Here is a 17,267-nt window from a genome sequence, read left to right as displayed (position 1 = left end):
TTAATGATTTAAACAAAGTCAGTATTTAGATCCACCAGTAAGTGTTTCAATTATGTTTAATATATGTCAACAACATTTTCAAATGTATTGCTGCTATCCTAGTCAGACCTGGTGATTCCAAGCTTACTGTAAATGTCTTACTCATATGCAAAATGTGGGTTCATGAAGTGAAATGAGTTTTCAAACGGCTTGAATGAAGTTCTTACATATCCTTATTCTTCCCTTATGAACACTTAAGCAGAAGAAGTGACATATCATATTTTAATAAGCTACCAGTGTCATGGTAGTTACTAAATATAACTCAAAGACTCACCAGTTTAGGCACATTTATCACCATACTGTGCCAAACACACACACACACACACACACACACACACACACACACACACACACACACACACACACACACACACACATATATAGGGTCTATGACAATTTATCACCAACAATTCATCACCAGCAGTTTATCACCAGCCACAGTTCATCACGGAGGGTACGTTATCATATCACAGCTGTTTAAAACGCTACAGGTGAAAATGATCATTGCAGCGCTTGTAGGCAGTTCGAAATTTTGTCGCTTCTAGTGTTAAAATAAAGTTTTGAAAAGCAAACTTGTTATTTTTGTTTTGTTTTTTTTGCTTGTTTGTTAGTTACTTGGGTGGTCACGAACTAGTAAATATTAGTACATTATGGGTTTTATTTATGTAATTTGTAAGCGAATACGTATTGTATCTTATTTATGATTTATTATAGAGCCATTTGTTTTTAGCACAGCTTTTATGATACACAGTGGCCTTAATCAGTGAGTTATTGTCTGTGATGAATTGTCGCTGGTGATTAATTGTTGGTGATGAAAAGTTTGTGATGAGAAGTTTGTGATGAAAAGTCAGTGACAAATTGACGGGATACCATATAATCAATAATCATATATATATATATATATACACACACATATACACACACACACACACACACACAGTACCAGTCAAAAGTTTGAGTACACGTGTCTGAAACCAGGTTTTTCATGATTATCTATGCTTTTAACTGTATAAACTTGTCTGTAAACACTTAATATTTCATTATATGATACATGTACTTATATAAGCTGATAACCATAAGTGAATTGCATTAAAAAAAATTAAATTTTTAAATGAAAATGTAAATCTTGTCACGTTCAATGAAATAGTCACCCAAAGCAAGGGGATTTCAGTTAACTAGCATGTTAGCCATTAACCTTTTATCACCAGTTATTGTTAACAGGTGAGGGTCCATGATTACTATAAATATAGGTAACATAGGCACAAGTTTGTCATTCCTGAATGTAAGGGAGCAGAAAATGGCAAAATATGCTCAGTTAAGCAAAGAAAATAGACTGTAATTACTTTAAGAAATGAAGGTCAATTCTAAGACAAATCGCAAGAACTTTGCAAGTTGTTGTAACTGTTGTGGCCAAGACCATCAAATGATTTGAAGAAACTGGCATTCATGGGGACCGAACAAGGTCAGGCAGGCCAAGGGTGACCTCAGAATCAGAGAACAAGTTCATTCGAGTCACAAGTCTGTGAATCCAGTGATTAACTGCCCCTAAAATACAAGCTCGGCTAAATGCTACTAGAAGTACAGATGTTTCAACATCAACTGTTCAGAGGAGATTGCGTGAAGCTGGCCTGACTGGAAGAATTGCTGAAAAGAAACCATTGTTAAGAGGGCAGAATAAGAGGAAGAGACTTGCCTGGGCCAAAAAAAACACAGAAACTGGACATTCAAGGAGTGGAAGTCAAAATTTGAAATATTTGGGTTCAACCGCCGAGTATTTGTAAGACGCAGAGAGGGTGAGCGCATGAGTTCTGCATGTGTGGTTGTCAAGCATGGAGGAGGCAGTGGCATGGTCTGGGGTTGCTTTGTTGGTGACAGAGTTGGTGATCTTTACCAAGTTCACGGCAAGCTCAACCAGCATGGTTATCATAGCATACTTCAGAGGCATGTCATTCCATCAGGATTACGGCTAGCTGGGCAGTCCTTCATTCTTCAGCAAGATAATGACCCGAAACACACCTCAAAGTTGTGCAAGAACTATCTGGCGAAGAAGGAAAGTGAAGGACAACTGAATCTAATGACCTGGCCTGCCCAGTCTCCAGACCCCAATCCCATAGAACTTGTATGGGACGAACTAGACAGAAGAGTCAAAGCAAAGCTACCCACAAGTGCCCTACATCTCTGGGAATTGCTGCAGAAGAGCTATGAAGACATGTCGGGTGATTTCCTGCTGAGGCTTGTTAATTGAATGCCTCGTGTTTGTGAGGCTGTTATTAAGGCAAAGGGTGGCTATTTTAAGGAAACCAAGATTTGTTCAATTTTCTTGAACATTGCTTTGATACTCCTTATGTTTTGTATATTGCAACATGTGTTTTCATTTTCAAGTATTTACAGAAACATATACGACATAAAACATTGTCAATTATGAAAAAAACCTAGTTTCCAGCAAGTGTACTCAAACTTTTGACTGGTACTGTGTGTGTGTGTGTGTATATATATATATATATATATATATATATATATATATATATATATATATATATATATATATATATAGTGATGGAGTGTACATTCCACAGCAATCTTGGTCAGCTGTGAGGCCATGGCTGTAAGGAGTACACACTCCATCTGGGTAAAGGATGTGCTGACGCTTTCAAAGGAAAGTAAAATAATAAAATGTGAAGACAACATAAACTAACTGGTCAGCAAACAAACTGGGAAAGGAAGTAGTCGACAACATACAAGCTAAAAGCATGAACCACATAAAGACCACATATCACACAAAGCCTAGCGACAGTAATTCAACTCAGCTGTTGACTAGCGGGAGTTTTAAAAAGCTGCCAGAATCAGAGAGAGGGGGGAGAGACAAAACGGTGAGAGAACGGAGAACTGTAAGAGTGGAAAGGAGACTTTGTTTTGAGGGTAAGCAGAATTAGCCTGCCCGTGTTTCGTTTAAAGGGAAAAATAATAAGTGTTTAGTTTAGGACCCGAGAACGGGGTAGGTTTTGTTTGTTTTCTGTTTGTTTTGTTTTCAAATAAAACCACGCTCTGGCGTGTTTCATTGCAAGTATGGCTTTTGTTTGGATTTGTTCAACTATTTCACACAACACAACGTCTTTAACCTGGTGAACGACAGCGAATTCTTCACTATATATATGTGTGTGTGTGTGTGTGTGTGTGTGTGTGTGTGTGTGTGTGTGCATTGCATTCATATAGTGCTTTTTATATAAAAGTATCGCAAAGCACTGTACAGTACATAGTAGAAAAAAAGAACAAACCACAATACATTTGTATAGCATGTCACACATACAACTGCCACAGTCAGACCATTTAAATAACAGTATACACATAATACAAAAGCAGCAATTTTAAAGTTACATTAAAACCCAAGATAAGAAAGCCATTTTATAAAAGTGTGTTTTCAGTCTTGACTTAAACTGTAACTTTCCCAGCTTCCCTGACAAACAAAGCAGAGCATTCCATAATTTAGAAGCTCTACAAGAAAAAGCCCTACCTCCCATGTTGCTTTTGCTGACCCTAGGAATAGCCAACAGCCCTGCATCTTGTGATTTCAGAGTGTGATTTGGAAGATACGGGGCCAGTAACTCCTGCAAATAACTAGGGGTTCATCCATTCAGGGTCATTAAATTAACACCAAAATCTTAAAATCAATTCTATAATGCACAGGGAGCTAACATAAAGAGGCCAAAACAGGGGTAATATGTTCACTTTGCCTGGTTTTAGTCAGAATTCTAGCAGCAGAATTCTGAACAAGCTGCAAATGGGATACCACACGTTTTGGGACACCAAAAAAAAAGTGCATTACAATAATCAATTCTAAATTAAACAAAGGCATGCACTAGTCTCTCGGCATCAGATACAGGCATAAATGGTCTAAGTTTGGCTATATTTCTCAAATGGTAATAAGATACTTTAGTAACTTTCCTAATATGAGTCTCAAATGATAGATCAGGATCAAAGATGAACCCCAAACTCTTAATTTCTAGATTAAGTTTTGATGCAAGGATCATGGTCATGTAATCCCAAATTTCCTTTTAGTTGGTTCTGTGATCCCACTAGCATAACCTATGTTTTATCTGAATTCAACATTAGAAAATTCTGTGACATCCAATGTATGTAAGGCAAGTAGCTAATAACACCCAGGCAGAAGAAATCCCTGGCTTTAGGGATAAATATAGCTAGGTATCATCAGCATAGCAATGGAAGTTCTCTCTGCATCTGCAGATAACGTCACCCAACTGTAGCATATATAATGAAAACAGCAAGGGACCTAGAATGGAGCCCTGTGGAACACCACAGACAACTTCCGGTCATGCTGATTTTACTTCCCCAATTGAGAGAACTGAAACCTACCAGAAAGATAAGATTTGAACTAGGATAGCACAAGGCCAGACAGTCCTGCTTTCAAGATGATTCAATCGGATAGAATGGTCTACAGTATCAAACGCAGCACCAAGAAGAATTAACTGATGGAAAGTCTGAGTCAGAGTTTATCAGCAGATTGTTCACAACTTTGACAAGGGCCGTCTCGGTGCTATGTGCAGCACGAAAACCAGACTGAAACTTCTTGAATACGCCATATGCCAAGAGTATTAGCATATATTAACATTTCAAATTAAAAACTTGTTATAAAGAGTTACCAGAAATAAATGTATTTTACTCTTTCAGTAGTACAGTACAAAACATAACATACATGTTTATTATATGTTTAAGAACCCCTTATTGAAGCTAGACATAGCTGTGTATAGCAGGGCCAAGCTCATACAGACTGCTGGACTATTTTGAATGACAATTGCATTGCATGGGGGTCAGTTTGGTGCAGTTTAAATGCTATTTTTGAAATTATTTTTTCAATGACTGTAAAGATTTTTGACTCGCTGTGCAGACATTCAATTTCTAAATGGCTGTCATGAACATCTAACCTTTCTTCGACCTCAGTTTCAGAATAAATACACAGCGATAGTATTATACACCTGCGTATACACAGAGGAGATCTGTTGCAATTAAAGTATTGGTTTATGTTGCCATCATAAACATAATACTTACTCATGTATTGAAATGTCACAATTCACTCATGACAGAAATCCTAATCAAACCACAGTCCATTAAATTGATCTTTTTACTGTACCAATATAACATTTTATTGATTGTCATTTCCATTTGCTAAATATCCCATAAGAAAGAAAAGAATACTGCAGAAGATTCTAAATCACTCTAAACAATGTGCCTGCCGCAGGAAATGTACCTTGAATCATTTGCTCACTAGATCAGAATCTACATGCTGCCATCGTTTTGTTATTATTCTGGGCTGCAGTTCCTTCATACCTCAATGACTGCACCTCTTTATTCTTTGAATAAGCGTTTAGTGTCCCAGTTGATCAATGCACTCTATCAAGCCTCCTTCTGGGTTACTGCTGTTAAACGCTGTTACTGAATCTCTGCAATTCTTTCCAACTGTCTTTCCTTTTCTCTGTTGCTGTAACTTTCCAATGCATGTGCCATTAAGATTATTCACATAACTTGTGCAGAACGCAAGGAGGCCCAACTCCAATATCACACTGCATGAGGAAGGACACACTCTGGCAGCAGAGATAAAACCACGGGACTGAATACATGTTTTACTGTTTCTTGTTTCGAAATTATGTGACTAAGTTTGGGTTTTCGTTTTGGTTTGTTGGAGGGAATTTGTTGGACCTTGTTAAATTAGGTAGGGGGCCTTGCTAAAAGAACCTCTATTGTTTGCTTTTTTTTAGTGGTCTGTTTTGGGATTTACTGATCTAGAAGAATTGATGCTGTTTTGAAGGCAAAGGGTGGTCACACCAAATATGGATTTGATGTAGATTTTTCTTCTGTTCACTCACTTTGCATTTTGTTAATTAATAAATATAAACTATTAACATGTCTATTTTTGAAAGCATTCTTACTTTACAGCATTTTTTCACACCTGCCTAAAACTTTTGTGTTTTGATTTTTGTGCTGATGTTTACACACAATATTATATATTATAATATATATATATATATATATATATATATATATATATAATTATATATAATATATATTATATAATATATTATATTACTAACAATACCCCATTTAACAGGGACTAAAACCCGTTTCGAGCTTTATGTTTATTTTTTTTTGAATAAAGACCGAAATGGATCGGTTTTTGGTGTCAGACGAGTGACGAAGACTCGTCTCAGGCTTAGTAGGAAGACAAGAAAGTAAGCAAAGACTGACTATTCGTCTGGAAACTTTGTTCCTTAATTGTACTCTTTGGGGTGACTGTCATATATACATGAGAAATATATATATATATATATATATATATATATATATATATTATAATATATATATTTATATTATGTGAAGACCCTTATTATAAAACCTACGTCACACTTCGGAATAATATTACCCGCAACATCGGAACAAAAATGAACATGAGAAACCCCATTGACACTTGTGTATAAAAAGGACAGTATTATTAATAACGTAATAACAACCAATAATAATAAGAACTGTCCTGAACTGTCCAATCAGAGAGATGGATGCAGTTACTGGGTGGAACATGAGTGATTAGCTGATTCATGTTTAACAATGTTTATGACAAGCGATCAAGAGTTGGAGATTTTAATCATTTGTTTAAAATAAATTAGTCTTACATATCTCGTTACATATTTTATATAGTTTCAGAAAATGCTTTTTTAAATACATTTGTAAATATATGCCTATTTTCTGAAACTAGACTTCCTGTGTAGTTTTCATGAATGAGATGAGTGAGTGAGTAAATGACACTACTCTGGTAGGCGGGTCAAACAAGTTCTTCAATCGTAGGTCTGCCTCTGAAAACATAAAATGAAAGATCTCTGAGATTCATTTCAGACTTTGACTGGGCATTGTTCGGTACTCCTAGATTTGCCGGGGCAAAACCTGGAATGAAAGACCTTCATGATTAATTTCAGACTTTGCCCAGGCAATCCGCGAACTGCCCAGTTTCGTGGTTTGCCTGTGACATATATAATATATATCACGTAGTTCAATACTTGTCAGGAGCTACTTTTCAACCGTGATGGACGTTTTGACGACCCCTGCTCTATAAAATAAGCTCCATTAATTTGACAGTGCTCTTTTGTTAGAGCGTTGTGTTGTTAATGAAATGCCCTTGAAGAGAAACCCCTAGAAAAATAATTATATTGATTTTGCCTTTATCTGTAGGAGTTTTCAATTGAAGTGAATAGAAAAAACCTGACCTTGAATCCTCTTGGACCCTTTTTAACAACTAAGGCTAAATTGGGCTAATTTGAACTTTCCAAACTGGACACTTGAATGTAATAAATGGTGATAGAATGTCAATATTTGACTATGACTGAAACTCTTATCTGGAGATCCTACACATTGCTGTACAGGAACCCACATTGAAGACACCATGAATGCATAAATACCGAATGCCATTAGTCTGTTTTCCTTGTGCAATTTTAAATAGTTCCAAAAAAGTTTTAAAAAGGTTAATGAAACCTAAATGAAAGCTAAAAAAATGGGTAATCTTAATCTTCAGCAGTAAAAGAAAAATTAACGGAGTCCTGCTGTGTTTTACCCTAAAGAGAAACTTGGTACGGATATGAATTATCACAATAATCCTAGCTGATTTATTCTTCATCCTGTTTAGATTTACTTTGCATATCAAAGTGACCCCCTTGAGGTCACAGGGGTGATTTAAACAGGATATGATGAATTAACGAACATTATATACAAAGTGATTTTAAACCATAAGAAGATTACAGTTGTGGCGGAGTGTCCCGCCCCTTTGTTTATTATTATTTTGATTTACGCGTTAATGCAACGGTGAAAGCTGGCCGATACTATAATTTGTTGTTATTATTATTATTTGTTATTATTATTATGTATTGTTTGGCCGGACGAGCTAGACGCCGTCCGCCTGGTTATTGCTTTTATTTTTAAAAACGTCGTGAGAATGCGTGACTGATCAGCTACTGATTATTTAACTAGCTGACAGTCACGCATCCTTATTTAATCTCGTGCAGACTATGGCCGAGGGGTAAAAACGTAATTTAATTAATAGCTAGTTAACCCCTCGGCCAGAATACAAAACTCTGCAGCCGTCTGCGCTCAAGGAGGAGTGTCAGAGGAGAGACGTAAATCTGTGGAGGAAGATAACAATTTCTAAGCGTGCTTGTTATTTGTGTGTGTATTTGTTTGGCTAATGCGCCTTTTTTGTCTGTGTTGCTGGTGTTGTTTAAACCTTTATTTTGTTTATTATTTATTAATAAAATACTGAGCGCCACGGCTCAGTTTTCACCCGCCATTCATTGTTTGGAGTCTGTTTCTGGTCTGAAAAAAATATTAATTCATATTTTGCTTCATAATTTAATTATTGAGATGTTTAACACATTAGCAAATTTGAGAAGAAACATAAAGTATAATACATATGGTAACTATAGCAACACGCTACCAATTAGAGCATTTTGCACCGTAAAGAGCCAGTACAATTAAAGTATTCTGGGCACTAATATGGGTGTTTATCTGCTAAATTGGTGGACTCCTGTCCATACTGTTGTACAGAAGTGTGCATGTTCATTTAGTAGTTTGCATACACAAATGTTTTCTTTCATGTTTTTCACCGAAGCATGTTAAAATGATTCACTGTTAGCCAAGTGACTGGATAAAACATACCACTTACCTGGCCTAGCAATTCTGGGAGGCCCATGACCTGACCAGTAAAGACACCAACACAGATAAAGATGGAGTGGATCTGCCCCAGGGCGCCTCGGATCTGTTTGGGTGAGATCTCTCCCAAGTACATGGGAAGGGCACTTAAGGCAATGCCTGCAAAGAGAAGCACAATTTCAGCAGCAGCCTGCTAACTGTTTTTGACAACCTATTCTAGATTCTGGATCAATTAAGAGCATTGAGATATGCTGTACAAAGAATAAAAACCTTGCACTTCAAGGACCTGATCCTATCTGTCTACACTGTCAGTGACTGTCAGTGCGAACAGTTCTGGCCATACCAAATGGCTTTTTTCAAGTGTCTCTAAAAAAAATGGAATGTATGAATGAATTTAAAACTACAACACACTGGGGTTTTTCACAATAAATGGACCCAAGTGTTCACTTTACCACATACATTTTAACAACTGTTGTCCTTGACCTGTTTTTTTTTTTTTCTTGATAAGATAAAATCAATCTACAAATACAAATTCCATTGTAACAGGTTATGCAGTGCCCAGTGATGCACTTCTGTTATAAGTAATGGTGACCTAGTAAGCAGTAAACGATATTTACCATGTGTGTGAGAGGAACTGACAATATAAGATGACTGACCTTGTGAAGTAATATTTCTGCAGCTATTGGTTTCCTTACATTGAGAGCTGTAGGCAATCTGTTTTATACTGTCTTATGTTTTGTTTCAAATACAATTACAAATCTTAACTTGGTGCTTTATGGTTCTTAAGGATTGGAGGTGATTTACATACTATTCAAACTATTGAATTCAATTTTCTTTGGCAATTTTCTTCTAAAATGATGTGCACACCTAAATATTATACAAGTTAGACAGGAAATTACTTTGTAACTTGTAAAATATTTAGGATGGGCATGGCACAGGGAGGAGGATAGCTTAACTAAGCATCACACAGTTCCAATATATCTTGTGTGTCTCGGCATGGGTTTTATTAAACAGATGGTGCTGTAGAGCTCTGTGTCTTTATCCAACCCAAGCCCCTGTTTAGGTAAACCAGGAGCTGAGACCACATTTTAGGGAAGATTTAAGATATTTCCTTCTGGTAAAGATAGAATTGAATGTGCTTACAAAACTGATTATTCTCTAACACTGCCCAATGTGATCAATAGCAATGCAATTTTTCAGTGTGTTATGCTTTGCGATGCAGTTTATCACAAAGTTTAAACATGTTTAATATTCTGCAATGTGATTCCCTCACGTCGGCCTGTGTGTTATACCCACTCGCAAGTCTGAAAGTCAGCAACTAATTAGTTCACAGCGTTCAGTCATATAACTGGAGACAGACATGCATGACACATGCGTGCACACACACACAAGGTATTCCATTGGTTTGTATATGGTACATTGAAAGCCCTGACTGCCCCATAAGCATTGTACTTTTTAACGATTAGACAAAATATTTACAGAATACAGTACTTAAGAACTGCTGCTATAACTATGATTAATTTATTATTAATAGCGTTTTGATAAATTATACCAAATAACATTGGCTACCGGTAACACAAAAGAAATCATGTTGCTGCATTGTACACATTTATACAATGCAAATTAGCGTTTTTGTTTTTTTTTTTTTTTTTATTATTATTATTATTATTATTATTATAACCTGGCCTACTTAGTAGCCTAGACAGTTAACACAAAATAGATTATGGTGGCACATTGACAAGTTATGATACTTACAGAAGGACAGTCAATGCTTATTAATATGAATTTCAAGAAACCAGCAACACATGCGTGCAGTGCTAAATTGTGCAATAACAAACCACCTGCACATTAACAGAATAGGTTTTCTATTCCTAACAGATGCTCAGAATGAGCTGGAGGGGTTAGCGGCACATGTGTGCAGTCTATTGCTCCCAACAAGTTGGGGAAACCAGAAATGTCACAGAAATTTGTTTTCAAGGCTTGTAAGTACACCCTGCTTTTAGGGGGGAAAAAATAAGTATAGTTCACAGTTTGCTTCAAAAATGCATTGAGCACAACTGGCAACACACAAAAAAAGTGGACTGGGAAATGCAAGCAACTGTTTAAAATGTGCTTTCAAAAGTTCTTAAAATGGTGGAATTGTAAGCGTCACAATTGCGGGCAGATTTAGTACACCTCATTATAATATTTGAGAACCGTTATCTTCAACCCATTTTTTTGCAAATTTATACAGGAACACCCATAATTACATATGAATCGAAGGCTGAACCGCAAAACAAACTGCTCCCGCAACGCATTCCCTAAAAAGTCGCTAACAGCATTGCGCATGTTTAGTACATTTCACAAATAAACAAAACAACAAATAAACAGTAACAAACAAACTATCATGAGGGCCAAACTAAAGGTTCAAACAAAAGACTAACCAGCTGTAGGCTGGACAATTGCCTTCACTACACATAGTCAAAATAATGCTCCAACACACTCACACTATTTACAGTTAGTTAGATATATCTGGTTCATATGACAGACAAGAGATTTTTCTTCTCTTCATTCATTTATCAATCCTGAAAAGGTTGAGACAGAAATCCGGGGGCAGGAAGCATTGTATTAAGTAAGCAACACACTTTGCTGTTTAGTCTTAGAAAAGAAAATAGGGAAGAACAGAGTTAGGCTGCACCCTTTATTTTGGATGAGGTTAGTTGTTTAAGAGTGATCTTGTAAGGGAAGGTAAAGAAAGCAGATTTTATATGTGTGACAGGGAGTACCCTGTTGCTGGCTCTTGAGTGTATGTGTGCCTTTATGGAAGCAGCTGGGACGCACAACAGGAGATGCGTTGCTAGGCAAGTAATTGAGCAGATAGGCTCACCTGATGCTGACTTGATCGGGAGTCCTGATTGGCTGGGGGGCATGGACGGGGAACCTGCGTACAGCTCAAAAAGCGCCTATGTCACAGCACGAGGCTACTGCACGGCCATAGCCATACAGGTGGGCACTGAGCGAAAGCTTGCTGTGTTGACAGAGGAGGAGAGTGTCCGTTCCATGGAGAGAACGAATACACAAAACCCTTCCACTCCAAGACGGAGGTTGTGAAGGCACTGCTCAGTCGAGGCCATTTGAGGATGTTTTCTTTTCTTTATTAAATCCAGTGCTAGGATTACCATTGTTTGTACAATAGCGTTGGGGCCTGTGTGGCTTATCAACACTCACTATTCTGTGTCTGATTCAGTATTATTCAGTGAAGACCCACGTATGTAACCTCGCCCTGTTAGAATATAAGAACATAAGAACATAAGTACATAAGAAAGTTTACAAACGAGAGGAAGCCATTCGGCCCATCTTGCTCGTTTGGTTGTTAGTAGCTTATTGATCCCAGAATCTCATCAAGCAGCTTCTTGACATTCTCTGTGCAAAAAAGTGCCTCCTATTTTCTGTTCTGAATGCCCCTTTGTCTAATCTCCATTTGTGACCCCTGGTCCTTGTTTCTTTTTTCAGGTCAAACAAGTCTCTTGGGTCGACATTGTCAATACCTTTTAGAATTTTGAATGCTTGAATTAGGTCGCCGCGTAGTCTTCTTTGTTCAAGACTGAACAGATTCAATTATTTTAGCCTGTCTGCATATGACATGCCTTTTAAGCCCGGAATAATTCTGGCCGCTCTTCTTTGCACTCTTTCTAGAGCAGCAATATCTTTTTTATAGCGAGGTGACCAGAACTGAACACAATATTCAAGATGAGGTCTTACTAGTGCTTTGTACAGTTTTAACATTACTTCCCTTGATTTAAATTCAACACTTTTCACAATGTATCCGAGCATCTTGTTAGCCTTTTTTATAGCTTCCCCACATTGTCTAGATGAAGACATTTCTGAGTCAACAAAAACTCCTAGGTCTTTTTCATAGATTCCTTCTCCAATTTCAGTATCTCCCATATGATATTTATAATGTACATTTTTATTTCCTGCGTGCAGTACCTTACACTTTTCTCTATTAAATGTCATTTGCCATGTGTCTGCCCAGTTTTGAATCTTGTCTACATCATTTTGCATGACCTTTGCTGCTGCAACAGTGTTTGCCACTCCTCCTATTTTTGTGTCGTCTGCAAATTTAACAAGTTTGCTTACTATACCAGAATCTAAATCATTAATGTAGATTAGGAATAGCAGAGGACCTAATACTGATCCCTGTGGTACACCACTGGTTACCACACTCCATTCTGAGGTTTCTCCTCTAATCAGTACTTTCTGTTTTCTACATGTTAACCACTCCCTAATCCATGTACATGCGTTTCCTTGAATTCCCAACTGCGTTCAGTTTGAGAATTAATCTTTTGTGCGGGACTTTGTCAAAAGCTTTCTGGAAATCTAAATAAACCATGTCATATGCTTTGCAATTATCCATTATCGATGTTGCATCCTCAAAAAAATCAAGCAAGTTAGTTAGACACGATCTCCCTTTCCTAAAACCATGTTGACTGTCTCCCAGGACCCTGTTACCATATAGGTAATTTTCCATTTTGGATCTTATTATAGTTTCCATAAGTTTGCATATAATAGAAGTCAGGCTTACTGGTCTGTAGTTACCTGGTTCAGTTTTGTTTCCCTTTTTGTGGATCGGTATTACGTTTGCAATTTTCCAGTCGGTCGGTACCACCCCTGTGTCAAGAGACTGCTGCATGATCTTGGTTAGCGGTTTGTAAATAACTTCTTTCGTTTCTTTGAGTACAATTGGGAGGATCTCATCCGGCCCAGGGGATTTGTTTATTTGAAGAGCTCCTAGCCCCTTTAACACTTCTGCCTCGGTTATGCTGAAGTTATTTAAAACTGGATAGGAACTGGATGACATGTGGGGCATGTTGTCCGTATCTTCCTTTGTAAAAACTTGTGAAAAGTAATCGTTTAATATATTTGTTATTTTTTTTCTTCATCTACGATTTTGGCATTTGTATCTCTTAAACATTTAACCTCCTCTTTGAATGTTCACTTGCTGTTGTAATATTGGAAAAACATTTTGGAATTGGTTTTAGCCCCCTTAGCAATGTTCATTTCTATTTATCTCTTGGCTTTTCTAACTTCCTTTTTGACTTGCGTTTGCAGTTCCGTGTAATCTTTCTGCATACTTTCTTTTTGGTCCTTTTTTAATACTCTGTAAAGTGCCTTTTTTTGCTGAATATTTTTTTTAATTGATCTATTAAACCATTTTGACCATTTAGTTTTACATTTAGATTTGTCTACTTTAGGGATGCAATTGTTTTGCGCCTCTAGTACTACATTTTTGAAGAACAACTATCCTTTTTCTGTGGGTGTTTTCTCTATTTTACTCCAATCTACTTCTGTTAGTCTCTGTTTCATACCTTCATAGTTTGCTTTTCTAAAATTGTAAACCTTAGCTTTAGTCTTTACTTTTGGGGTTTTTAAAAACACTTCAAATGAGACCATGTTGTGGTCTGAGTTTGCCAGTGGTTCTCTGACCTCTGTTTTAGTTATTCTGTCTTCGTTATTTGAAAAGACTAAATCAAGGCATGCCTCCACTCTAGTCGGTGCCTTGACAAATTGTGTTAGGAAGCAGTCATTTGTCATTTCCACCATTTCTATTTCATCCTTCGTGTTACCCACCGGGTTTTCCCATTTTATTTGGGGGAAGTTGAAATCCCCCATTAGTATGGCTTCTCCTTTGCTACACGCATTTCTAATGTCATTGTATAACAGATTATTTTGCTCACCGTCTGAATTTGGCGGTCTATTATATTCGTCCCCATCACTCTCAGACAACCACGTTTCTGTAACACCTATCACATCCTAGTTACCTGTTAGTGCAGTAGCTTCAAGTTCTAGAATTTTGTTTCTGATACTTCTGGCATTTAGATAAATACATTTAATCGTTGTCTTACCTGAGTTGTTGTCCTTGTTTTGATGCGGTCTCCCTTCTGTCTTTTTGTTGATTCCCCCCCCCCCCCCCCTTCCTTTCTAGTTTAAATGCTTCTGAACCTGCTCGAGGATCTTTTCTCCAAGTAGACTGGTTCCCTTGTTATTTAAGTGCAGTCCGTCCCCTCTATACAGATAGTCCTCGTTGTAGAATGTGGTCCAATGATCAAGATAGATGAAGCCTTCCCATGTGCACCACGTCTTCAGCCATGCGTTTTGATTAATTATTTCCAGCTGTCCATATGGTCCTTTGCAAGGTGCCGGTAGTATACCAGAAAATACCACAGTTTTGGTTTTCTCTTTTAATTTCCTTCCTAGCTCTCTGAATTTGTTTTGCAGGGATTGTGGTCTGTCTCTTCCAATGTTGTTTGTACCGATGTGGACAACTACTATAGGGTCGTCTCCTGTTCGTTCTAGGAGCCTGTCCACGTTCTCAGTGATGTGCTTGACTGAGGCTCCCAGAAGGCAGCACACTGTTGTAGTAAGGGGGTCCAAACTGCGAATTGAACTTGCTGTGTTTCTCAATATGGAGTCCCCAACAATCATGACCTCCCTTCTTTTTGCTGTCTGGTCACCACTGTCAATAGGGTCCTGGATGTTGTTCCTCTCGTTCTCTTCTTGTTGGTTCTGCTCATCAAAATTCTGAAGTGACTCAAATTTGTTGGTTGTTTTGATTTCTGGTGGTTGTGTTTGACGAAGTTTCTTTTTTTCCCTGCTTCTGCCTACCTGAACCCAGCTGTTCTGACCTTCTATCTCATTGGTGGCTTTCAGTTTGTTAGGGGTGATGCAGACTTCCATGAATTGTAGGTGTGCCAGTTCCTCAAGATCCTGTTGCTGTCGCACTTCTTCCAGCTCCGTTTCTAGCATACTTACTAGTTGATGCAAGTCCTGGATCGCGCGGTACTTTACGCACACTTGGTTTAGCTCCGCTGGGTTTTCTCGGATTTAATAAAAGCGTACTTGGCAAGAATATGGCATTATTCTTGTAATTTATGGAAATATGAACAGTTTTATGCTTCTTAAACACAACAGACCTGTGTTTAATATATGTATATTTATGTTAATTTATTTTAAATCTAATTTGACATGATGTTCTATTCATTTGGGAAGGATATTCATGTGGTGCCAAGTCTGATGAGTTAAATGGCTCATGCTGCCTCTGGTGAAATGCATTAACCAGATGGAATGAACGTGAATAGCCTTCCAAAATGAATAGAAAATCCTGTCAAATTTGTTTTTAAATAAATGAACATAAATACAGTGTACATTCAACAAAGGTCCATTCTGTACTGTGTACAGGAAAAAGTCCATAATAAAATGATTTAATTAATATGTGACACATAACATCTTCATGCTGATTTCCATGTTCACTGTGGTTCATAATATATGTGTTCACTTTGAAAGATTCAGTAATTGTGAATAATGCATTTTAATAGCTTTGGGTCAGAGTATCACCAAATATTTTATAATTGCAAAAAAAACTGTTAATATGCTTTAACAGCCCTTTGGTAATTAGTTAACATTCAACTTACCAGCATCAACTCCAATTATAAATCGACCCAATATAAGCATTTCAAAGGATCCTGCTACCTCCCCTAAGGCCAGCATAAGGGAAGCAACAATGGCAAAAACATTGTTCAACAACAATGTGCCCTTCCTGCAATTACATAAAAAAACAGTGTAGATAAAAGCGGAAATAATGCAGTCTGTTAGCCATTTAACTTAAAATATTTATCAAGATCCAATTACATGGTTTATTATAATAGTATAAAAATATGCTGCAGCACAATCAAACATTGTTATCCCACCACATGCAAATAAACTTTGATTCCACATTTGAGCTTTGAGCACTTTTGAAGATGTCATTTTTAAAACAGACTTTCCTAGAGTTTATATATCGTAGACTTTTTCCCATATGATTTTTTTGTTGTATTAAAAGAAGTTAATAACTAAATACAATTTAACTGTGTTTTGGTTACATATTACACTTTAACATGCCAGTACAAATACAATTCTAACAGACGGTAATAAACTGTTGTTTTGACCTAATAATGTTCAACATAAGGCTATGACATATGTTGTAAAGTAAATGTGAAGAAGAGATGGTTTGCAAAATTGAAATGATTGAATCAACATGTTGGCATCAAAGCAACTGATGTTTGGCAGTATTTTAAAATAGTACCTGATGACGAAACACTGATGAGAAAAGACTGATGTCTGCAAAAACCATAGAACTCAGGCCCGCCTCCAAGAAACATACAGAAAATTGCTTGCCAAGTATGCTAGTTTATTACACCCTGTGTTACTATAATACATATGACTATATGGATAAGGCCCTTATACTTGGATGTAGTCAATATGCTGACAGAATATAGCAGCAACGTAATCAGACAAATGAATACATTTTAATGTCTCTGTTCGGGTGGCGTGGATAATCTTCAGCCAGTTGGCTTTGGCTTTCCAGCAGCCCTGAGGTGAACAAACAGGACCTCTTTATACCTGACGCCCCGCTGGAACACACCTACTTGCTGAATATCCACAGCTGGCAATCACACACAGCAGGCAGGCTCTCCCAGGAGCATCAAGTACTTCATTAATTATGTACA

At 37.3% G+C, this 17,267-nt stretch overlaps 1 protein-coding gene across 4 annotated transcripts in view; it reads right to left on the bottom strand.

Annotated features, from left to right (window-relative positions):
• slc2a9l2 (solute carrier family 2 member 9, like 2) overlaps window positions 1–17,267 on the bottom strand; it is a 149,388-nt gene that overhangs the window by 95,336 nt on the left and 36,785 nt on the right. For all 4 annotated transcript variants that reach the window (XM_041276219.1, XM_041276193.1, XM_041276204.1 and 1 more), the window contains 2 exons: window positions 16,194–16,318; window positions 8,756–8,901 (listed from right to left, as the gene is read on the bottom strand). In XM_041276219.1, the coding sequence (XP_041132153.1) occupies window positions 8,756–8,901; window positions 16,194–16,318 (271 nt within the window). The remainder of the gene's footprint in view (window positions 1–8,755; window positions 8,902–16,193; window positions 16,319–17,267) is intronic.

Source organism: Polyodon spathula, chromosome 2, assembly GCF_017654505.1.
Source record: "Polyodon spathula isolate WHYD16114869_AA chromosome 2, ASM1765450v1, whole genome shotgun sequence".
NCBI lineage: Eukaryota > Metazoa > Chordata > Actinopteri > Acipenseriformes > Polyodontidae > Polyodon > Polyodon spathula.
This window is presented reverse-complemented; position numbering and strand designations above follow the sequence as displayed.